At 48.9% G+C, this 23,441-nt stretch overlaps 1 protein-coding gene across 5 annotated transcripts in view; it reads left to right on the top strand.

The window, feature by feature from the left end:
• utrn (utrophin) overlaps window positions 1-23,441 on the top strand; it is a 113,293-nt gene that overhangs the window by 59,740 nt on the left and 30,112 nt on the right. For 4 of the 5 annotated variants that reach the window (XM_072702684.1, XM_072702686.1, XM_072702685.1 and 1 more), the window contains 3 exons: window positions 17,725-17,897; window positions 18,388-18,544; window positions 23,302-23,431. In XM_072702684.1, coding sequence (XP_072558785.1) covers window positions 17,725-17,897; window positions 18,388-18,544; window positions 23,302-23,431 — 460 coding nt within the window. Of the gene's footprint in view, window positions 1-14,982; window positions 15,498-17,724; window positions 17,898-18,387; window positions 18,545-23,301; window positions 23,432-23,441 lie in introns of those variants that run through there. The other variant, XM_072702687.1, reaches the window with a different exon arrangement.

Raw genomic sequence — 23,441 nt, 5'->3', positions numbered from 1 at the left:
CAAAATCAAAGGTTGTGCAATATCTGAGAAATAATGGTGGAGACTGAATACTTTGATCAGTTTCAGCTTATTTTAGGGAAAATGTATGGTATTTGCACAAGTACCAGTATTTTTGGCAGTGACTATTCTTCTGATTCTCGGGTGTCTTGGCAGCATGGAGCAGACGATTCTCTGTCAAACAAAGTGAATTCCCATTTGTGTGTGTGTGTGTGTGTGTGTGTGTGTGTGTGTGTGTGTGTGTTCGTTCTGAGTCTAAATACTCCAGGTATGTGTGTGTGTCTGAGTACTCCTGGTGTGTGTGTTTGAGTACTCCTGGTGTGTGTGTCTGAGTAATCCTGGTGTTCTGGTCAGCATTTGAGGGGTAAACGGTTATGTGGGTTTCAGGTCTGTAAAATACACTTTGGTTAAATACTTAAAGCAGTTCCAGTTCTCAAACTTTGGTTACTTTTGAGGTTTATCTGTTGCTAAATGTATTCCCCTCTAATTTGACAGCTGCGGTTGTGCTTTCTGCCTGTTTGGTTGCCCTGCTTTGTCTAGATGCCCATGATGGCCAGTAGGGCGGCGATAGCATCGTCCCAGATCTTACACAAAACCGCTCATCCTCCAATGATGTTTCTTTTCGGTATTTATCGTTGGGTGCCGTGTGAGGCAGACTCATCATTAAGTGCAGTGCTGTCATTAATTATACCCCGCTATCCGACATAATTCACTAATTCATTTATGCATCTGGGTTGTTGCTTAAAGATGAAGGCAATACTAAGAGTTTCCTTTACAGCACCCTCCCAGTGGTTATCAAAAAAACAAAACTGTTATGCCTTTTAAGCATACCTGTATTCATCCAGCCCTGTGAGGTACGATTCGATTTTAGGTCACGTAAAACTAGTCACTCACAGATGAGATGATTGCAGTGGGGGGGGGGGGGGGGTCACTTTAAATCTGGGCCTTTTTGGCTGGATCTTGTATTTTGGTCTTTTCTGCTGTAAATTAAATTCCGAACATCTCGAGATCAGAGCTGATATTTCAGGTGACCCTCACAGGTCTGTTCGTGCGGAAGCTCTTTGAGATCCTGCTCTGTTCTCTTTGATTGCACAGCGGCTGCGGCTCCCTTCGGTACGTTCTCTCCTGCGTGCTTTTGTTTCTCCGGCGGAGCTGAGAGCCCCTCTGGCACAGACCCCTGATTCCCTCGCTAACACGTCCGCCTCTCTTAACACAAAAGCCTTTTTGGCGCCGAACATCCAAACGCTCGCACCCCATCTTTACTTTCCACCCTCGTGCCAGAGCTGTCGGAAAAACTGAGCAAAATTCTCAATTTTAATTTCAATTAATAAATTCAATTCATGTTTTTTTGGTGTTTCTACCAATAGGGACATAGATACATGTTAAAAAGTATAAGCCATAATGGGACATGGGTCACGTTAAAATATCGACGTTTTATGTTTCTAACTGACTGACATGCGCGGTTATGCCGCATGACGCTCGGACTGCGTGAAATCGATTGACATCGCCACCTTGCCCTCGATACGGATCGATGAATCGTCAGCATAAGATGCTTATCTCCTGTCACCAGAGACCGTTGTGCTGCAAACCATGAAAGGGCTGCTTTCGCCGTTCACGTTTTCATTGGCCGCTCCCGGTCGATGGAGATCCCGTCAGGGCCTCGGAGTGCTGTGACAGACCCGCTCAATTTGGGCCGGAGGATTGCAACTGAATGGTTTCAAAATTACAGTGCAAAGAAAACTGCAGATGGGTGGAAAAAATTCACTCAAACTGAAATTTTTGGGTAAATACCTGTTCTGTTTGTGGCTAGTGTGTGTGGAAAAGCAGATGGCTACAGATAGAAGCAATTTCGCCGCCCTGTGCTGTTGTAAGCCTCAATTTGTCTTTCGTAGCTTTACAGAAGAAGAGCATATTGCTCGGGTCGTGACAGCGTGGTTACTGTAATATCGTGAAGCGATTCACAATTACAAAGGGAAGAAAAAACATTAAACGGTGGAGTTGCCTTGGATAACCCTGGCGAGGCTGGCAGAAAGGCTGTCAGTTTCATCGAGATGAGAGGATTACGGCTTTCATCTGTGCACAGAGTCAAAACAGCCCGTCTGCCCCAGAGGAGAGGAGGAAGTTCAGCGTCCCTGTTTTTATCAGGCTGTCGAAGGGCCACTTTGGATGCACAAAGGCGTGTCAGGCTGTCTGTCTCAAACGGATTAAAATGTTGGTGCTGTGAATCTGCTGGGTGTAAATTAGCTTTATGCATGTTTTATATTTTTATAAGGTAATACTTGCACAGCAAGTATAATCGTACTTTATTATATGATTAAATTCTGTGATTCTTGATTCTTTAAATGATGCAAAGTTTGCCAACATTTGTTTTGGTGAAGACAAAAATCTTAATTTTCAAACTTGAACTAATGGTTTAAGTTTAGTTCCTAAGTCTTCACCCTTGAGCCAAACTCGATTTAGCTGTTAAATTGTTGACCTTGCCCTAAGCTGGGTGTTCTTGATTTTAATCTAAGAATCGCTCTACCAAACAATGCTTTGGACGTTGTGAATTGAATAACCTTAGTTTTATTTATTACTGTATTGAACATTCCTGCAGCCGTCAGGTTAAGGAGCTGAAGACGGCTATATCCTTTTGTCCTTTTCTTCAGCAGAGTTCCCCGGTTGCCTGTAAAACGGCAAAGTGTAAAATTCAAAATTACATAAGGTGTCCCTGGAAGGCAGCCTGTGCTAAAGAGAGCTGATCATTCAGCGTGAAGGAAAGAGCGGAGGTGGATCCGTAAAGCGAAACGCCCCCACACTTTTCAGCCGAGGGGTCTGCCTGCGTCTTTCAGCCGTGTAGCGGCGTAGTAAAGGGCAGAACTTCAGGCAATTTCCCGTTTTTATTAATATTAATCATTTATGCAAATGTTTGTGCCCCCTTGTCGTGTTGATTTCCAATTACCTGCTAAGATTAATGAATGCTTTTCATTTATTTATTAGGTTTAATTTGCACGCTTATTTAAATGTCATCTTGAATGACGTTCTGCTTGAGGAGTCAGAACATACAAGTGCCTGTTGAATATCTATAAAAAGAGAGAGATGGATAATTGTCCTGTTGGCTAGCTATTGCCTGCGGGCTTCAGGCTGCGTTCTCAGTGTCCAGTTTGTAATTGGTACGCTGGGGAGGTGGGCATCGCTGTAACCCTCGTAATCATGGATGACGCTAATGAGACGTGTGCTTGTTTCGCCTTGGCATTTATAGTGGCACCACAGGGTCTTTGCCAGTGTCTCGTGTCGTACTGAGTGCCTATGATTCCTCCGCAGTCTGTGCATCTTGTTCTTTTGGTAAGGTTTTCGAGGCGTATCATGTCCTGACGATATGAGGTATGTGCCCCCCCCCCCTCCCCCGGTGCTGTTTCTCTCTCTTTCTGTCTTCCTCTGTCCCTCTGCCTCCCCCCCCCCCCCACCATCAGCCGTGGCTTAATCGCGACGGGAAGGACGTGATTATAGCAGGTCTTCAATCAGCCTGACAGCGAAGCGCCTGCATCCCGCAGCCAGAGGGTCATGGGGTCTGATTCGTGGAAGGTTTCCACCCCCCCCCAAAGTCCCGCCATGGTGCTCTCAGGGCTGGGTGTTTAAAAATAAACTGGGAAGGTGTGAATGAGTCCCTTCAGTGCTGTCACTATAAGGAGGTTCCAGGATTCCCCCCCTGGGGCGGCTTCCACAAGCCTTAAAGCTGCAGAGTGCCTTGTGTCTGCATTGAAGGACGGGCTGTGTCGGGGGGGGGGCTCAGCAGGTTAGGCTGCTGTGCCTGTGATCGGAAGGTCACAGGTTCTAAACCCACAATCAGCAGACGGTGTTCAGTAGCTCAGCCCCACATTCACAGTGGTGTCTGTTCAGCTGCAATCCTCCTGTTACCAAATCCCGCTTTCGTTGCGGGATGCGCTCTCGTCCAGTTCTGGAGGTTGGATCGCCGGCATGCTGTGGGCTCTCTACTTTCTGCATCAGTGACTGAGCTACTTGCAGAAAGAGAGGTTCAGCATCTGATGTGGCACCCTGTTTTATTAACAAAAGACCCCTAACCATTCAGAATAAACCCCTTCTGTTTAATGATTTGTTCCTGTAGTTTGGTGTTTTTGTGGAATTATTAGGTCTATTCGATTCAGCCTCTGGGACGCCCTCGATGTAAGTGCTGCTGTAAGTCAATCCACTGCTGTTTTGCATCATAGGCCTGGCGGGTCTGTCATGTGACATTCTCCATTGATGTTGTAGCGAATATGAGCGGGACAGAGGATTTGCAGCGTTAAGATTAACAGAGATTGCATTTCTGTTTTGAAGAATTACATTTCCAAGCCCTTTCGCTGTAAGATAAAATCCCAGCTCGGCGTGGCAGTGAGGCCCTTCGGCCTGGGGGGGGGAGGGGGGGACGGGCCGCCTGGGATGTTTTCCCTGTGTGGTTAAGCTCCTGATTTTAATTCTGTCTGAGCTTTCCCTTACGCTACCAGAGCCTCCAGTCAGCTTGACATTTTCCAGTTTGTTCCCCATCCCTGATCCCTTGAACAATTGGTCCAGTTTATAGTCCTGTGTTTGACAGAAGCAAAATTTGATGTGTTGGTGCCGTTTTGGCTGAATTTGACACGGTCTGAATTAATAATGAATGACTTTTTTTCCAATTAACATTGTTCACTTTCAGTAAAACACATTTTGATTTTAAAAATTCCCAAGACTATAACTCCTTGGTGAAGGTAGGGGGTGTGTCTCCTTGTATTTGAGGGCTGGTCCCCTGGAAGTCTCTGCTGTTGGACCTTTCATGTTCAGCGTTATAAATCAGCAAACCTTGTAATACCAGTAGATACGGGTGGATTCTCTTGAAGCTCGTCAGGTGACCACAGGTCCGTTGAACTGTATCGTGTGTAAGATGGTCGCCCTTCCGTTTGGACTCACGTTTCAGCCTCCATTCACTTGGCAGGGATGTTGACACTGATCAGTCGTTCCTGAAGTGGCTGGTTCTAAGGCGACTGAAGTGTAATGCCCTTCCTTTGAATCAGTCATTCTCAATCCTCTTTCTGGTGCTCCCCTTCCTTGCCATAACGCTTTCATTCCAGCCCTACCTTAATCTGGCTTATAGGGTCCTTAATAGGCTTATAATGAATGTGGCAGGTTGAAAGCACTATGGGCTGGAATGAAACATTCTGGGGTGGGGGGGGGGGGGGGTATGTACAAGATTGAGAACTACTGCTTTAAATGCAAACCCTCCCTCTTCTGTTCCCATAACCATAGGGTTATGGGTTCGAATCCCGGGTCTGCCAGGCCGATGCCACATTTGGTGATCATTTCCCCACAGGAATGACTGAAGTACCGCTATTGTGCTCTCTGCTCTTTCGTGGTCAGACTGGACTCCATCTCTCTCTGTCATTGCAGTATACTGGACTCGCACATTTCCTTATTTACACCCAATCCAGAAGATGTCTGCTGTTTTTTTTTTTTCTCTTATATATACAATTATACTCTTCCTGTCAGATTTTTCTCTCTTCCTCATCGATTAAGATCGCTCATCGATCGTAAATACCGTCAAGCGCCAGGCTGACCGCATTTCCCCCGGCCCCTGATGCCTGGGCCCTAATGCCATCGATCACCGTTGACAAAATACTTGCGTCGTCCAAATGCAATAACGTGAAAACCCAGGGGGTACCGGTGCCGAGGATGGGGGGCCCAAGGCAAACGTATTTATATAACACCCTTCCTACACATGGGTACTTCAAAGTGCTTTCCAGAAGGTTAATATATATGTTAAAAGAATTAAAATTGGCATAAAATGAAAGCACACAAATACATTTAAGGTCAGTTGCGTGCTTTAGAAATTAAAGATGAAAAAAATGTGAACAAATAAGTAAAACAAATAGCTGGATTTGACACAGCTTTGTGCTTCATTTTCCAGTTTTTAGGGTCTTGTAAGTATTGCTCTGCTCTAGGTGTCTGTAGATGTGTTTAATTTTTTTTTTGAGTGAGCAATTTAATGTAGGAACTAAATTCTTCTGCCGAACTCCACACGCCAACTGTATCACTGCGCAGAAGATATCGCCTGGGTGCTTGTATCTCCTGCGCAGTGATGTGACTGGTATGCGGAGTTCAGTAGAAGAAAATAGTTCCTACCTTAATCTACAGTCTTTGAAGTGAGCAGTGTATACCAGGTCAAGATTTATGGTAAGAGACATTGCTGTTGGATTTTTTTAAATTTATTTTTCTTGCGCTTCAATCACCTCAGAAAGAATGCCATTCACTCCCATTATATTCGAAAACCCTGACATTTCTGTGGCTGGTATCTGCAAAACTAGGCAACTCCCAGCAGAGCAGATGGATAGATAGCAATGAAGCCCCTGTATGTATATATGTATATGTATATATATATATATATATATATATATATATATATATATATATATATATATATATATATATGTATGTGTGTGTGTGTGTGTGTGTGTGTGTGTGTGTGTGTATGCGTATGCGTATATCAGTTTTGGGGTGAACTGCCCCTTTAAAGATGATCATCTCAGTCTACAGCAGAATAACAACTGCTTTTGGATTTCTGTTTAAACATTTGAACATTAAAAATGTTCCGTTTGATAGGGGGAATGTGATGTTTGATAGGGGGAATGTGATGTTTGATAGGGGGAATGTGCTGTTTGATAGGGGGAATGTGCTGTTTGATAGGGGGAATGTGATGTTTTCAAGGGCACCATCTTTGCTCATTGGGAAAAATGTTTATCCTGCCAGGCTCACATCAGGTGCAGGTGCTTTTATGAAAGTTTAACTGTGAGTTCAGCTCATTTTACACAAGTTTTCATTCGGTACTTTGAAGTACAAAAGCAATGCAGTGGTCCCTGTGCTGGCAGCTGCAGGACCAAATCTGGTTCCCGAGTGACTGTACATTCCAGTGACCCTTTCTGAAACCCGTCCAGTAGGGGGCGACCCGTGCCCCCTTCAGGAAGGTGGTAGGGGAAGCAGAGAGCATTTATTTCTCCAGGGTTGCGGTTAAGGACTCAGTGTTTTGAGATCACAAACAAACTGGTACAGAGTGTTTTAAATGCACCGTGAACTCGCTCGATAAACATGGGAAGTGTATAACCAGTTCTCAGCTTCCCCACCCCCCACCCTATGAGTAGCTCTAATTAGTCTTTGATGTCTGAATGTGGCTGACTGCTTCAGCTGGCTGAGTTTCAGTCTGGCACTGTGGCGGGCAGCTCCTACCAGGTCCTGTCCCCGTGACCTTTGGCGGGTCACCGGGAGACGGCATTCCGCTGGGTCGCTTTGCTGCGATCGCCGGCCGACCGCCGAGGCCTGAAGAGGTGAACTGACGAATGAAAAGCAATTTTATTTGGCATGCCGCTGTCGGACAATATAATTCATGCAAATTAGGGACATAAAAATGGATTCTGACAGTCACCTTCTGGGTGTGTAAGTTACGGCCACCGCGTGCATTTTGAAAATCATCTTGAGTTTTTATTGAATCTTTTTTTTTTTTTTTTAACGTTACTGGGCCTGAGCACTACCCAGTTAGTTTGGTTGCCTGTCACGTTAGACCCCTTTCAAACGGCAGACAAATTGTCCCCCGAATCGAGCTTTTATCTGAATGAGATCCCCTGTGTCTCCTGTCGTTTAGATCACGTCCGATAGGCACCTCTGCTGCCGTTTTTGTTTTTTTTTGTGTTTTTGTTTGTCTCGCGCTCTTACAGCGAGACATCTGCCTCTCTCACTGTCCTCCACCCACCCACTCGCCCCCTTGTCACCCACGTGATATCCGCCCGGCGGAATCTGGCGGTTTCTCTCTTCTTTTTTTTTTACTGCTGGCGTCTAATGGCCGTGAGTGTTTTGCTGGGAGAGATCGATAAGGGACACGGCTATATCGGTGGGTCGTGCACTTTGCTGTTTGTTTTTTCCCCATAACTTTATCTTTATTACCCCACTGGTATTGAGAGAGGGGGTGGGGGTGGCTTGTGTTGCTTCCAACACCTTTTTCCCCCAAGATTAGGACCATCGAATTCGAGACCATCAGGATCACCAGTGAGACTCCAGTGCCGGTCTCCATGATTCCGTGGTGGGTCAGCCTCGGGGCCGATCTCCCGCAACTGCTTCTCACGTGGTCTCAACAACCGTCACTGTAGCGTAACGAGGTCACTGCGTCGAACCGGCCTCGTCTCGAGCTGCCCTCCCGCCGGACTCGAGTCCTGGCTAATTAGGGGGCTCCGTCTATCTAGGACCGCGGCTTGTTTGCAATGAAAACGCTCTGCAGCTTTGTCCCGCTTTCTAGCCTGCACCAAAATATCTCATTGTTCCGTGACATTATTTTTCTTTCTTCCGACCTGGTTGTTAGTGGAACGAGGTAGGGGGGGGAAGCCTTATGGGTTGTTAAAAGGGGGGAGTTTGGGGGGGGCGGGCAACATACTCATCAGATGTCTGACAAGACCTTGATCTCCAGCTGCTGGAGATTTTTCAGAAACTCCAGCTCATGATGTTGGTTTGCCGTTTAAATGGGGATTGGAGTTGGGGGGGGTCGGTGAGGTAATTGTTTGCAATCAGCATAAAACGTTCAATGGGAATGAATGCTCTCAGATGGAGGGACGCTACACAATGAGTGTGGAGAGGGTCGGCATAAAGGCCTGAGTCTGAATGGCCGCAGATTGTCTGTTAGTCTCTGGGAGCTTTTATCAAATTACGGGCAGCGCCTGACTTCGGTCTCCCTGCCTGCCAAGCGTCTGCCGATTTGATGGTGTTAGGAGCGTTTTTTGGACCTCAGTGGATCCGTGAGGCCATCATACTCAAGATACTGAGCAGACCTTCATATCTAGACCTTTCCGGCCTTGTGGTAACGTTGCAGTGGGTTTGGGTTCAACTTCGGGATATGGGGGTGGGGGGGGGGGGGGGTTAGCGGCATGTATTGTGTGACATTTGAGGGATTCTGTCGTGCACCCTGACAGGCCCGGGTTCGGCATTTCAGTTTTCTGGACACGTAATTAAACCCCATTTCTAATCAAAGCTGCTCTTCAAAGCTTTTCTTGTTTCCGAGCTCAGGAGCATCTGCCTCACATTTGGTCGGTGGGGGTGCACCTGAAACCGGTACAGGTCTCTCCAATGACCATGAATTTGTCGGTCTCTGTCTGTCTGTCTGTTTGTGTCATGGTGCCCCCTAGAGACTGATCGATGCCGTTCCATCACGTGTTTGTTTGCCATACAGGGAGTTTGTTCTGGAGGGAATTGAAATGAGCTCAGAGCAGCACCTGTATACCTGTTACCCAATCACACACCCCCCCACTCTACTTCCTGATGGAGTTTATTTCCCATCTGTTATTTTCATGTAATGATGTCATTAAAGCTTTTCGCCTTTTGGGACAGCCATGGAGCCGACTGTGCCCCCCCCCCCCCCCCCCCCCCCCAGGCACCAAAAACACGCTCTGCTGTGCCGAGCCACTGTTTGGCGGGGCCGTCTGAGCCTGGGGGGCTGTGGGTGGGGGTAGTCTTCACTGCATCAGATTCCCTCTCATCACCGACCCTCTGCATCCCGCATGGAGAGTCCCCCCACCCTGTTTTTTCCCTTGCAGCCTGTGAGTATCTTCCTCATTAGCTGCTCAGGGACGTGCTGCTTTAATCCCACATGGGCCTGAATTCCTGCCGCCCGTCTGACCCGCTGAGCGCAGCGATTGGACTCGCGTGCGGCTGCCTTCCCCTTTCGGCTTGTCAGCGTGTCCGTTTATAATCCCCGAGTAGCGTTTTTGTTTGCAAGATCACCCTTTAAACACTTCTAGTGTGGCATCCAAGTCTGGACTGGCCATCTGAATACCGGGCATTTTGCCTTGGGGCCGATGGGTTTGTTGGGTACCCTCCCCACTCAGCAAATTTCAGGTGAGGGGGCGGGGTCTAGGATTTTGAATTGAGCCCAGCCTTGGTGGCATCTGAGGTACGATGGGTGACGCTTGACCAGAAAGGCTGTATGGGACCACATTGGTGGAGACTGGCGCATGTCCAATTGCAGTGCGAGACTGGTTTAGTCAGTCCGGCATGCTGCCCAATCACAGCGCGAGACTGTGGCTTGGGGGCGTTTCCCTTCATGCAAGGTCAGTAGAAACTGCTCTGTGAGATGCTGCTGGTCTTGTTGGACGTCCTGCCTTTTCGTTTTCCTGGGTGTCACCCCTGTCTGCTCCTTGAGGGGTTCCCCGTGGTGCCGGCCTCATGTGCCCCCTGAACGTGCTGTGATAACAGGGCCACTGTTTGCTGACCCCTGAGCAGAAGGGGCTGCGTTTTCCAACCCTCCTGGATGGGATTTATCCACATAAACAGGCACAGATTTTGCTGTTTTCTCTTAAGCCTCCCGGCTCTGTCTCGCAAGCCCCCCCCGGCCCTGCCGCTCCTCTCTATCGCCGCCCCTGTGGGCACACCTCCCCTCTCTCCCCAGCTCCATCTGTGTTTTCAGGTCGCTGAGCATGTCAGGCAGCAGATGTCAGAGAAACCCGCCAGCGCTTCCCTTGCGTCTCTCGCTCTCTGGACGGAAGAGCCACCCCCGTTTTCTTTATCCATCTCACCACATAATCTTCCTGTCCATCACTTTCCCTCTTTGAATATCTCTCCATCTTTGCATACCTTCTCTTCCCCCATCTTCTCTGTGCGTCTCTGTATTCAGCTCTATAGTTGCTTTTGCATCCTTCTCTGCATCATTTCTGCCCTCAGCAGTTCACTGCCCCCCCCCCCCCACCCGGGGCCTGTATCAGAAAGCCTACCTTAAAGCCAAAGTTATCCAGGCTAGTGGGAGTTTTACTTGCGTAAAAGTGTTCTGAAGGCAGAACAAAACAATATTGGTTCAGAGAGAGAACCAATCAGATTGTAGAGGAGGCAGGTCTAAACAACTTGAAGAGGCGGGACCAAGGCATCTGATTGGTTGGTCCTGCCTCTTCTAGTTGCTTGGACCCACCAAAATCTGATTGGTCGATCATTTTTTTTCAGTCTGCCCTCAGGACATTTTTGTGCAAGTGAAACTCTCATGAGTGTTATCTGGCTAAGCAAGAAATCCTGCTCCCAGGCCCTAGTTGTACAGTCCCTCTGGCTTTTTATACCTGCTCCTTCCGCCCACGGTCGTGCGTGGTCGACCATTTCTCCATCTTTCTCAGTCCCCTGTTCTGCTGGCTGTTTACACATTTCCCCCGCTACGCCTCCCACTCTGGCATCCTTCATCATCATGCTCTGAACATCCTCCCCGCTCTTCCGGACTACAAGTATATTAGTTGGTGATCCGAACTGGAAGGGCAGGACGGTTTGCTTTATTTTGATGGTCTAGTGGGCTGCCGGTCCAGCATTTCATGGCATCTTTATTTTCATATCGGGGACAAAAATACCGCTGGTTGAAAGCTGGTTGGCACGCTCGCGGGCACACGCTCGTACGCGCCATGGCTGTTTCTGTGGCTACGTGTAATAACAGTAACATTGGTGGTTATGAAACCAATGAATCGTTGCTTCTTGTGGGTATGAACTTAACTCCTGCTGGTACATTTTGTGACAGCAGGGGGCATAACATTCAAGTCTCATCACTATATAGTTGCTGGTGTATGTCTGAGGGAACAACTGCTGTGTCCTTTTGGAGAGGAAAGCGCCTTTGTAAGCGCCTCCATGCCTTAGAAATTGCCGGAGGAACAGCTTTGAATGAGACGGTATCGGTTTCGATGATGTAAACATGCCTCCTTACAGCTCTGGCTTGGACAACTTTAATGGTTCTGTGGGGAATTAGAAGTTTCCATCAGTTTTCAGCAGTTCCCTGTGAATGGTGGTGTTGAACAGGAGCCTGGGCCCAGCAAACGGTGGGATGCTGTGTTGTGAAGACAGGGTTGGCCGCTTTTGACTGTGGCTGGAAGCGGAGCTCTGTGGTGCGAGTCTTAGGCTCGGCCCTGAGGTAACGGTGCGTGGAGGAGACAAAAGAAGGATTAAAAAAAATCAGGAGTGTCTGGCCAGAAAAGTGGTGCTGGGTTGGGGTCTGATAGAAGCCTGGGGGTGAATGGTAACACCCACGTAGCAGGCCTGGGGGTGGATGGTAACACCCACGTAGCAGGCCTGGGGGTGGATGGTAACACCCACGTAGCAGGCCTGGGGGTGAATGGTAACACCCACGTAGCAGGCCTGGGGGTCTCGATGGGTGGAGCAGTCACTGTTAATGTTCTTATCTCCCAAACTGGGCGCTATCATCTAGACAGGAAGTGGAGCTACTGTGATAAGGAAATAGCCCCCATCCCCCCCCCCCATGCTTCATGGTGTAGGAAGATGTTGTTGGATTTGGCTGCTGGGTATGTTTGGAACACATGGGCTCAAAGGAGCCCAAGATTGCTTCCTCCGCTTTTATTTGAGAGGCGGTTTAATGGGGCAGTTGTGGGTGGCTTGTTGAGGGTGGGGGTTTTGTTCAGTGAAACACCTCCCTACCCGAACATTGCAATCTGGAGAATACGACGGCCTGGTTGGGGTCCAGCTCCCACTAGGGTAATACTCCACCTCTGTGTTTGGTTCTGTCTGGACCTGTGATTTAAGCAAATCTTCAGGTCTTTGGTTGGAGGAGGGGACCGAGCAATCACAGCTTTTGTTTCCTTTGGCTCTGATCACCATTGGATGCTGAAGGGGATGCCACTCCATTCTGAGATAATGACCGCCATGATGCGTCTGGAGTGCTTGCATGCGCTTTACTCTCAATGTTCCTGAAACCGAATGAGAGCTGGTTGTACAAAAGTCAGGTGGCTTTTCTTCAGCTTGGGGGGAGAAGCGGTTAATGTGGGCCTGCAGGACTAATTGCCCAGTTTCTGAAAAGTTGACAGCAGTCATCTTTTCCTTAACAAATGCCATCCTGTGGGTGGGTCATCCTAAGTATTTTGCATGAGGGAACAAAATTGTCCCCAGGAGACCAGTGTGGTCTGATGAAATATGTGATGCCGCCGGCTTACAGAGCTCTAAGCTTTGTGGGCAGTGAACCACGCAGTACCCAGTAGCTGCGTCCACGGTTGGGTTAAGTCCTGCCACTCCTCAGCAAAAAGGCGCCGTGGGAGGAGATGTTAGACGATGTTCAAAGACGTTAGTCTCTTGGCTTCTGACTCTGCTGACATATATTCTGATTAACTGCTTCTGCTGCTTTTTGGATGGTGTAGCGTCCGGTCTCCAACGGGTAGATGGTCATTGCTGCTGTGAGTCATGGCCGGATGACCAGGAATCCGTTCCTACGCCGGTGGCCCAGCGGTAGACGTGTCCTGTGCCTCCAACAGATCACTTGGGATCAATTTTTGATCGTTTGTTGAAAAATAATGAATGCACTGCAACAAATGAAAATCTAAGCAAGTATAATTTTCTTATTTAGACAAAACACATCTTAAGATTTTAATTTGCTTGCCTTTAAGCATATTGCCTTATTTTAGGAAATTGTCATACTGTACTGGCAGATAATTGTCTATGTTTTAGGCCGTCTCAAAACAGAAACAGTTTTTTATTTAGGTGTTGGAGTTGAGGATTGTTTAAATGGTGTGGGGGAATTGAAGATGAAACGGTTACGTCTGGGTGTTGGTTCAAGCATCGGATTCCGGGCTTCATTTAATATCAGCATTTAGATTTCGGTGGGTGACATCTGACCCCCCCCCACCCCCCAAATCTTACATGTTTCCCGCCTGTCATTCATCATCACAAACAAAGGCCTGATTTCTCAGGGCTCCTTGTCATTTTTGTCTGTATTTCCTGTCTAACTACAGAAGTTTTCTTCGGGTTTGTTAAGACAGCATATTTATAGACAAACAAAAGGCCATTATAACTAAGAAAAAAAACTTAATGTGAGACCCTTGTGAGCCTTGCCTGGTCCTCCCCTTGCCTGCCAACCTGCGGTTGCTCGTCACAATGGCAAAATCAGCGAGAGGGAACATGCCTGCTCACCCTGTGTTCTCCGAAGTTTCAGCGTCTCAGCCTGTTACCATACAGGCCCGGGCTGCTGGGAAATCAGGCCTCTCTTCTCCTCTTAGCTGCTTAGCCTGGCGACTCCATTTATTCTGCCGTGAATCCCCCCCCCTCGTTCCCGTGGGGTCTGTGTGACGCATACTGTTTGTGCGCCCCGGTCACAGTCCCCAGACTGCCGTGCAGGTTTCCGAGCACCAAGAAGTGAAACTCCACCGCAAACCACGCTGACCGAGTGAACCAGCCTCCGGTACACCGCCCCCCCTCCTCGGTTTCACACCCTCTTTCCTCATTCTTATTGACTGCTCTGGGGCAGTTTTACAGACGTATGTTTCGAATTTTGGCAGAAATCCACCCCCCCCTTTGGTTGTGGTCTGAAGTCTGAATAGCACATGGATGTGGAGGTCAAACTGTACGTAGAAAATGTATTTGCTTTGAAATTTGTGCTGCGGGGGGGGGGGGGGGGCACTTTGAGTGAGTAGTCCATAGCTGTGAAGGCGCCAGCAGTTAAGACAGTCGTGTCGAGAATGAAGCATCTGCGAGGGAGCTGCTGTTGTACCTTTTGTTAAGTGTATAAGCTCTGTAGTGAGTTCTGCGAGTGTGTGTCCACGTGACTTGTGTATGGGGGAGGGGAAGCCGGGGTGTCTCATGATGTCAGGTTTGTCTGGCCGTGAGCGTCTCTCCCCGTTTGTCAGTATTTAGTTGCCCCCCCCCCCCGGTCCTGGGTGCCTGTGTAAAAGCAGGACCAGGGGGCCCATATTATCCTTTCCCAGGCCCCTCCCTCCGAACTGGGCAGGCTGAGTGAGGCCTCAGGAAGTGGGTGTGTTTGCTGGAGAGGGCATGGCGGCCCGAGGGTGGGGGGCTGGGGCGAGGGGGTGGAGACAGCCCGCGGGGCAGCCAGGCTGCTGCAGAGTGAGAGTGGGGGTTCCTGGAACGCCCCCCCCCCCAATGCGTTGGTGGGCGTCAGAGCAGGAAAGAAGGGGGGCATATTTTACCCCGCTTCCCGTTGGCTCGCATTTACAATGTGGTTCGCGGACGTGTCGTTCTGAACCAGCCTGGACTCTGGAGCGCTCTCTTGACCGGCGTGGGTGTGCTGGACTGCTCTCGCCACTGGGAGAGGCCTAACTGACCTGGGCCCATTGCCCACCCCTCCAGCCCCTCACGGGGACAGAGGGTTTTTGTAAGTGTAAGTGAGCCCGGCCGGTTGGGAGGGACGAAGGGGCCAGCGGTGTCAGGGAGGAGGTGCCCGTGAGGAGAACTCGGAGCCCGTGAGGAGAACTCGGAGCTGCCTGGAAATACGGAGGGGAAAAGGCGCTTTTAATTAGCTAGGGGCCGCATTGGGGCCCTGCGGACAGGATGCGGGGGTCAGGGGCCCCTGGTCGGGCTCCGGGCGCCTGCCACGGACTCCGGCGCTGTGGTGGACCTTTTTGGAGCTGCAGCATGCGTAGCCTTGAAAGGAACAGTCTGGAACTCGATCATGTAGCCTCCAGATGAGAGCCCGGCACTCAACAACGATGATCGGTCTGAACTTCAGCTTGCAGGAGCTGCTCAGGAAGTTTGAACAGGTATATAACCCGCTGCCCCCCACCCCGGGAGGAGGGGGGGTGGGTGGAAGCTGAGAGAGTGATGGCGTGTGCCGCCGCCAGGTCACGTTACTGCTCTGGCCGGCAGCGGACTCCGGCGCAGTGAAAGCTCATTATAAACAAACACGGAAAGGTCACCCCCCCTGGGGCGGTGGGGGGGAGGGCACAGAGACCCGCTTTCCCGCCATCTCTCACTTGCGTCCTTTTGAAAGTGGAGCAGTCTAAATTTAATTGTGGGTGGTGGTGGTGGGGTGCTCTAAACGAGACAAGGCAATTATTTAATGTAATAAAAGGAGCCGGTTTTCCTTATTGCCCTCTTAAATGTGTTATTCCGCCCGAGGCGCGGGGGGGGGTGGACCTGGCTCTCAAAACGCTCTATAGGGACTTGTCGGTGGTGGGGACACATGGACCTTTCAGGCTGTTCCTGACTCTTTCTGATGAGCTAAGTGAGGCTCCCCCGCAAGGAGCCGGCGTTCCGATAGGTGCACCAACATGGCTGGCTTCGTGGATCCTGCCGCTCTTCACTTTCTACCATTTCTCTTTTTCCACTGGAATGCCCCCCCATTAACTGAGGCCCTCATTTTCCCTGTCCACTGAGCTAACGCGCCCACAGTGTACTGTCCCTCCCTGCCACGCCTGAGGCTGCACTAAGGGCTAAATAGCATTTTATGGCAGCTTGATTTGTCCCTGACTGGTTACTGCCTGTGTTTCTCACATCCAGGTTACCCAACAACGCAGCGTTGGGTCGTACCTTGGTCTGCACTACAGTTTCAGAGGGAAGGGGGGGGGGGGGGTGGCACTGTCCTGGGGGAGCAGGCAGGACGTTCCTGCCGTGATATATTATACCAGGCTGGAAAACTCCCGTTTTCCTTTGGCCAAAATGTTTGTCACGTGTACAGATGGAGATCAGTAAAGCGTTCTTGTGGCCAGATAAGGATCATATATTTTTTTTGAACAGGAATAAAAAGTTTTTGCTCTCCACATTGCATGTCGTACAGAGGTATAGGGCACGGCCAGGGCATGGGTGAACGTTAACCCATAATGTTTTGTGTGGAATTTCAGGTTTGGGGTGTGGGGGACATGCCAGGTACCGGATCGCCTTGCTGCTCGTTGGCACGGAGGTGATGGTGTTTGAGAGCAGTGTGAATGGGCCTCTTGTCCTGCCCAGTGAGTCCATGCCTGACTGGGATTAACCCAAGGGCCCTTTTTAATGAGACCTGTTGGCAAAGCCCTCATTGGAATATTACTCCAAATAACATGAAAATAACAGATATGGACACTAGGATGCGCTTGGCGGGTGTCAACAGGAAGCAGGCCGGTAATTAGTGGAACGGAGTAAATAAACAAGCGACTGGAAGGCTGATTTACCGCCGAGTTGCTCTGTTCCTGAGGTACCTTCCAGGACCAGCTCGTTGTCCGTATTGCTTTGAAGGGGGCTATTTTTAGAGCCGCAACCTCCTGCCCCCCCCTTCCCTGAGTATGTGATTGTGCGTGTCTAGAATTTCCCTCTGAAAGCTTTGCAATCGTAGAAGCGGTGCACCTTTTACTTGGGGACTTGAATATAGCTTTTATGTTAAGGTTGGAGGGGGGGGGGGGCTTTTTGTAACCCTTCCACAAGTGCTCAGATGGTACTGAAGCTTAGCCCAGGAAATAAGAAATGCCCCCAAGGATGGCGTTCTGTGGTTTGGGCGGATGAGCACTGGCTCTGTGGGGGGGGGTAGGATTTCTGTGTTGGGTCAGGATGGGGCTCAGAGGGATTTCCCTGGAGGCAGCTGGTGGGGGGTGATGTGTGGCCCGCACTGGTGCCTGATGGGCCCGGAGCGTCACCAGGACCTCAGCCAGCCCCCCCTCTCCATGCCTCCTAGTTAATTATTAAGTCACTTAGCAGATACGCATCTCCCAGTGTGTCTGGCAGGGCGGGGGCGTGGGGGTAAGCATACAGATTCGCTGAGTTCAGGCTCCTGTAAGATAGGCTTCTGCTTTTTAAGAATGATTCCAGATTGGGGGGGGGGGGGGTGGTTGCATTAAGTGCGGCATTGGCGTGTCCGTTACTGCATATCTGGTGATGCACTCCATTTTGGCCACGTTGTGGTTCTTCTTCGGTGTCCCAGCTGTGCAGGAATCTTTGGCCATGGGGGGTGGGGTTGTCGTGATACTCTCCCCCCTCCTGCTTCTCGCTTACGGTTCTGCCTCTTCACCCCCCCCACAGGACATCCAGGCAGAGATCGATGCCCACAATGACATCTTCAAAAGTGTGGACGGCAACAGGTGCAAGATGGTGAAGTCCCTGGGCAGCACAGAGGAGGCCAACTTCCTGCAGCAGCGGCTGGACGACATGAACCAGCGGTGGGGTGACCTGAAGGCCAAGTCCGGCAACATCCGGTGAGAGCCCACCCCCACACCCCCTTAATGGTCTTCTCGTGAGTATGAAGCAGACCAAGAGAGCTGCACTTAACCGCACCCTGGACGTCATGCACTCAGCCGTGTTGAGAGCCTCAGTGATTCAGAAGCCATTTTTCAGCAATCACTCTATATTTACAATTGCTGCAGGCAGATGAGCCCCTGAGCTTAATTTGCTTTTTGTGAAATTAGCTTTAGTGGGCTGTCAAAACAAATGGTTCCCCAGCATCAGCCTTCTTGTCTCTGAGTGACCAATCGGATTTGCTTTCTGCCTGGCCCGTGTCGTCTTATTGGTTTAACGCGCAAGGTTCTTAAAATTTGATTGGATGTCACACAGATGGGCGGGTCCTAGGTTTTGTGAGGCCGGAGCCTTTCAGTGTTGTGTAGTATCGATGGACTTCAGGTCTGGGTGATTTACGTCTCGGTGTTCAGCAGTGGGATTTGATGTCTATGACTTGTCCCCTGTGCCCAGAGCCCACCTGGAGGTCAGCGCGGAGCGGTGGAGTCGGCTGCTGGCCCTCTTGGAGGAACTGTGGAGGTGGCTATGCCTGAAGGAGGAAGATCTTACCAAGCAGATGCCCATTGCGGGAGACCTGCCCAGCCTGCTGCAGCAGCACAACCACTGCTTGGTCAGTAGCCCCCAAGCAAAAGCACCAATTAACAAGGCCGTTCCTGCCACTGTGGTCACCTTCCACCTTACTGGTAGCTCCAGCTACAGTCTGACAGGCATGAACAAATGTTTCTCCAGAGGCACCTTACAACAAAACCCTGAAATACGAATAGATTTAACATCATTAGGACCACGCAGTAAAAGGTTTCAGGAGAGAGCTCGTTTTTAGGTTCTATTTTTGCTGCTGCTAAACCTCTCAAATGTTGAGGCAGAATTATAATGGTCTTGAAATAAATTAACTGTTTTTCAGCATGGGGGGGTGTCAGTTTTACCCTGCAGGGTTTAGGTACAAGTTTAGTTGCTGTGCGGGGCTGTGCATCGACCCATCAGGACAACCACATGTTGTCCTTATGGTTGAAGACGATCAACTTCCGTTCTCATTGTTCAGGAGGATGATTATGGGATTTTATGGCTCCAACTAAGTGTTAAGATGCCGGAATTGGAATCTGAAATAATTTGTCGTGAAATGTATCATCACTAGTTTTTTTTTTGTATCCCACTTTTCACTGAGAGAGGTTTTAGTCTCCAGATTTTCGATTTTCTCTCTCAGTTGGCTATTGTTCACGGACAATGGGAGTTCCTTCACTGGAAAGTGAAAGGATCAATCTTCATTCTACAAACTGTTAAGAGGCACAAAGAGAGGGAGTTAATTTTGACAAAGGTCTATGTTAAAGGAAAGTTACCGTTCATCCATTTTGAGGGGATTTGGCTCTGGCTGGGGGACTGGAAAACGTTATACTCAAAAATCGGGTGGGTTTTGGATACGTGAGAATCACAGAGGCTGAAAAGACAGTAGAGGGGGTTGTGCCAGGACAGGATGGAGCCTTAATCGGATGGAGAGAGAGAGAGAGAGAGAGAGAGAAGGGGAGGTGTTTAAACCCTTGAATTAGCTAATGATAAATGGAGTAAATTAATCCTTCATTCCACTGGCCTTCGAAGCCTTGATTCTCCCACCTACATTTTTGCACACAGGTCAAGGTGAGAGATATTCAGTTCTTTTATCCGCAGAGTTTATTGTGAAGCAAGCTGCCATCCTTCAGCCAAGCTGTGCCCTCTGTTTACATGGTCTCTCTTATTGGCCTCTCGGGGGTCGGTGAGGCTGCTGATTTATGGATGATGCTCTTCTGCTCTTTGGAGCTGGGGAGTACGGCGAGGACGATGCGTGAACAGCTAAATATGTTTCAGTCTTTTCAGAGTAAACGTTTGTCGAATCAGGGTTGTGGCTTGTGACAGATGGACAGAGGTGGCAGAGAGACAGGTGGAGTGACACATTTTTAGGTTGACATGTTAAGACCTTCCTGTGCCTTCTGGCCTTGTCTTAGTCATGCATGACTTTCTCACTTCAACAGACCACCGTGTTCAAATCTGTTCCTGCTGTCTCCTCCTTGGAGCTTCATGAAAGTAGCCATTTACTCAACTTTTCTGGTCTTCGTCATGTAAAATAGTTTGTTCCTTCAGAGCGTTTAGGGTCCTCGTTGTTGGGTTTGTCGAGGCCTCTCGTCCCTCTCACTGGGCTGTGGTTTGGAGAGCGTGAAAGAAGTAGCTTTTCTCCAAGATGGCTTCTGGCTTTGAGGTCTTGGTTTTAAAATATCCTGACGACATTCCAATGAATTGTCTGCCTGTTTGTTTGTTCAGGAAGGATGTGTAGTGTGTTAATCTGCTGGAGATGTTTGTTGTCCTCTTCTCATAGGGGCATTTTTTTGTGTTTAAGGAAGGCAAGCTGCAGCAGCTCCTGAAGATCAGGCTTGGGCGGGATCGTTGTCTTTTGTACGGCCTCCCCCTCCATTCGTCCTTGTTTTGGCGCTTACTTTTCCTGGCCTGTACAAGGTCAAAGATGAAGTATTTAGTTAGCACTCTGATACCCTACTGATGTAGGGTGATGCTGTTGTATTCTACCAGCGATCACTGTAGCCTTCTTGGTGGTCATTGCTGTTTTTGTTTCATTGTCATGAAATGGATTTTGATGTGTCTTAGTTAATTTCAAAGCGTACTACTTGCACTTGATACCAAAGAGTAATGTTGGTGTATAAAAGCCATCCATTTTCCAGCACAGATTAGAATTGGACCCAATCACCTCTTTAGGTCCGTTCAAAGGTATCCCCCTCCTGTGATTTGCACAGGTGAATAAATTTTCTTTGCGTTCTCCAATATTTAAAACAAAATGTTGGGGTTAATTGAAAAGTTCTGTTTGTTTGAAATGAGCCAGTATTGGGAGACAAACTGCTCTGTCTGTTTTTGATCAGTGTTTATCTACCAATTTTTGCATGTAATGGGTTGTATTAATCACGCATTTCATTATCCGAAAGGAAAGAGAAACAGTGTGTTGTGTGAATGATTAAACCCATCAGTCAGTGTTATTAAATTAGCGGAATGCTTGTCTTTGGTACATGCTAAATTGCACTAAAATAATCTCACCCCTTTGGGCCGTGCCATTATTCTGCCTTACGAAGCTACGCGCTGTTGCATGCGTTCCAGCAGAGTGCCAAATGAATAGTGTAAATCATAAAATGTAATTCTGAGTAGCTTTTTTTGGGAATAACAGAATTACTGCAACAGTATATCTGCTTGATGCTTTTGAAGTTTTTACGAACTGGTTTACAATATAATTATGAAATTATAGGCACTACGGAAGTCACCTTGTAAATATCTTGTATAGCGAAAGGTTTATACCCTGAAGCCCTTGTCTCCTGCCGTCAGACCGCTTGTAATGATTTTGTGCAAACTTTAAAACTGTTTTATTATGGAAAGAAATTTAGACAGCTGTTAACTGTAGTTTCAGTCTCATTCCTCTTAGTAATTACACTGATATGTATACATTCCGAACACGTCATTATTAACTGTCTGACAGTTGAACCCGCAGCCTCTTGTTGACTCTCATAACTGGTATATTCGATGCTTGTTGAGATGAATGGGGGCTGGATGGCTGAACCTCTCTGTCTCGGCCTTTTTCTGTGACTTAATGGAAACGATTCCCCCTTCACATCGAGGAGACGTTGAACAATGTGAGCAGGCTCTGATTTTGAAGCTGAAGACTCTGCTATCTCCCGGGTCGGCCGACGTGGAACCTAAATTAAGTTTTGGCTGAGTTCAGGCTGTCGTCCTTTCTGGGACCCTCGACGCTATAAACAGCTGAAAATAGCCACCCCCTCCCTTGTGATTTTTATCAGCTGTGTGCCTTCTTATCAGCAGAAGGCATTCCGCAGGGGCTGGGGGGGTGACTATGGCTTCATCTACAGCCACCTTGTCTCTCAGGAGCCCTCAGCCAAGGTCACTGCTGGAGGAAAGGTGCCTGATTGTGGATCCATGCTGTTGGTTCTGAGTTTTCAACCTCAGTTATGTCTTTGTACTATGTAGGTCCTTGTCCTGAGACTTGTACTGTGTAGGTCCTTGTCCTGAGACAGAGGCTACCGAATGATGTCTCACTTATCTGTTGTTGTCACATGTAAGACGAATAGTTGCTGTGAGACCTAATTTTGATCATACGTGATGGTAGTGTGGCTGCAGCCTCTAACAGAGGGGTGAAGCTTTTGGTGTCTTGGGTGTCCAGCTTCTCAGAGGAACCCATATCATTCAGGGTTCTGAACCACACATGCCTGGAAATTGGGGAAATCGGGTTTCGCTGGGTTCCCTCCGGCAGCACTAGGATTCAGTGGCAGCGGTCAAGTACGAAGCAGTTGGGCCGGAGTGAGGCGCATTTACGGGTATTTGTGGCCGGTCTGATGTCATGTAAAATCTCATTAATCCTGCTCTGTGTCCTTTTGGCTGATAGTGCTAGTGCAGCAATGGTTTAATCAAAGGATATCAGCAGATCTAAGAGCACCTGGTCTGAAATCCCTTATCTGGTTTTCCCCATTAGAGAATGTGGGATGTAGTTTTAAAGATGCTGTTTGTTTTTGAACAACAACACGTATGATGCATGAAGCCAGGGAAACCAGCACCTGTTAGCTTATGCATGTACATGTGTCTCTACACACGTTTTACATTCATACATGCATGTGCATTAGTATGTCTGCACACGCCCCGCCGTCGTAGGGACCAAGCTCCCCGTCCCCCTACTTCGTCTGGGATCACGGCACAGTCTGGTGGTTTTATCTGCCGGACCGCACCGCCGCCTCCTGCAGGACCTGCCACGCTTTCTCTCCACCCCCCCCCCCCCTTCATGCTGAGGTGACCCACGCACGCTGGTGGGATATGTTGGCTTACTCACCTCCCCCGTCGAGAAGCCTTGGATGTGCCGCTTGACAAGAAGACATGAAATGATTCTTTTCTTTGCCATCTCCACATGTATGAGTACCGGTACTCTGGGACGCCACATGTATGAGTACCGGTACTCTGGGACGCCACATGTATGAGTACCGGTACTCTTGGACGCTTCTTTCTCGCCTGTCCCACTTTGTTCTCCTTTGGGACACGCAAACATATATATACACTGCATCTGAGTGCAAGGTCAAGCCATTTATCCAGCCCCCTTGGAGCATTTTGGAGGGTGAGGGGCCTTAGGACCCAACGATGATGTGACTGTTCTGTTTAGGACAGGATTCTAATCGGCAGTCTTCTCATCACAGGCACAGAGCCGCAGAAAAACCTGTAAAATATGTGTATTCTGATCATCTGACAGCTGGTTTCATTTAGCGCTGTCTGAAGCGTCACACTTGTGTCCACAGTAACGTCATGTTGATGGTCGGTCCGTGTCTTTGCTTCTTGTCCTCCACACAGCTCCTGCAGGACGAGCTGAAGGATCGAGAGCCACTCGTGCTCAGCACTCTGGACCAGGCCCGTGCGTTCCTGGCCGACCAGCCCATCGAAGGTCCAGAGGAACCAGGCAGGAACCTGCAAGCCAAGACAGGTGAAGCGGC

The sequence above is a fragment of the Paramormyrops kingsleyae genome, chromosome 19, assembly GCF_048594095.1.
Source record: "Paramormyrops kingsleyae isolate MSU_618 chromosome 19, PKINGS_0.4, whole genome shotgun sequence".
Taxonomy (NCBI): domain Eukaryota; kingdom Metazoa; phylum Chordata; class Actinopteri; order Osteoglossiformes; family Mormyridae; genus Paramormyrops; species Paramormyrops kingsleyae.
The sequence above is the reverse complement of the archived record's forward strand: the minus strand, read 5'-3'. Positions and strand labels throughout refer to the sequence as shown.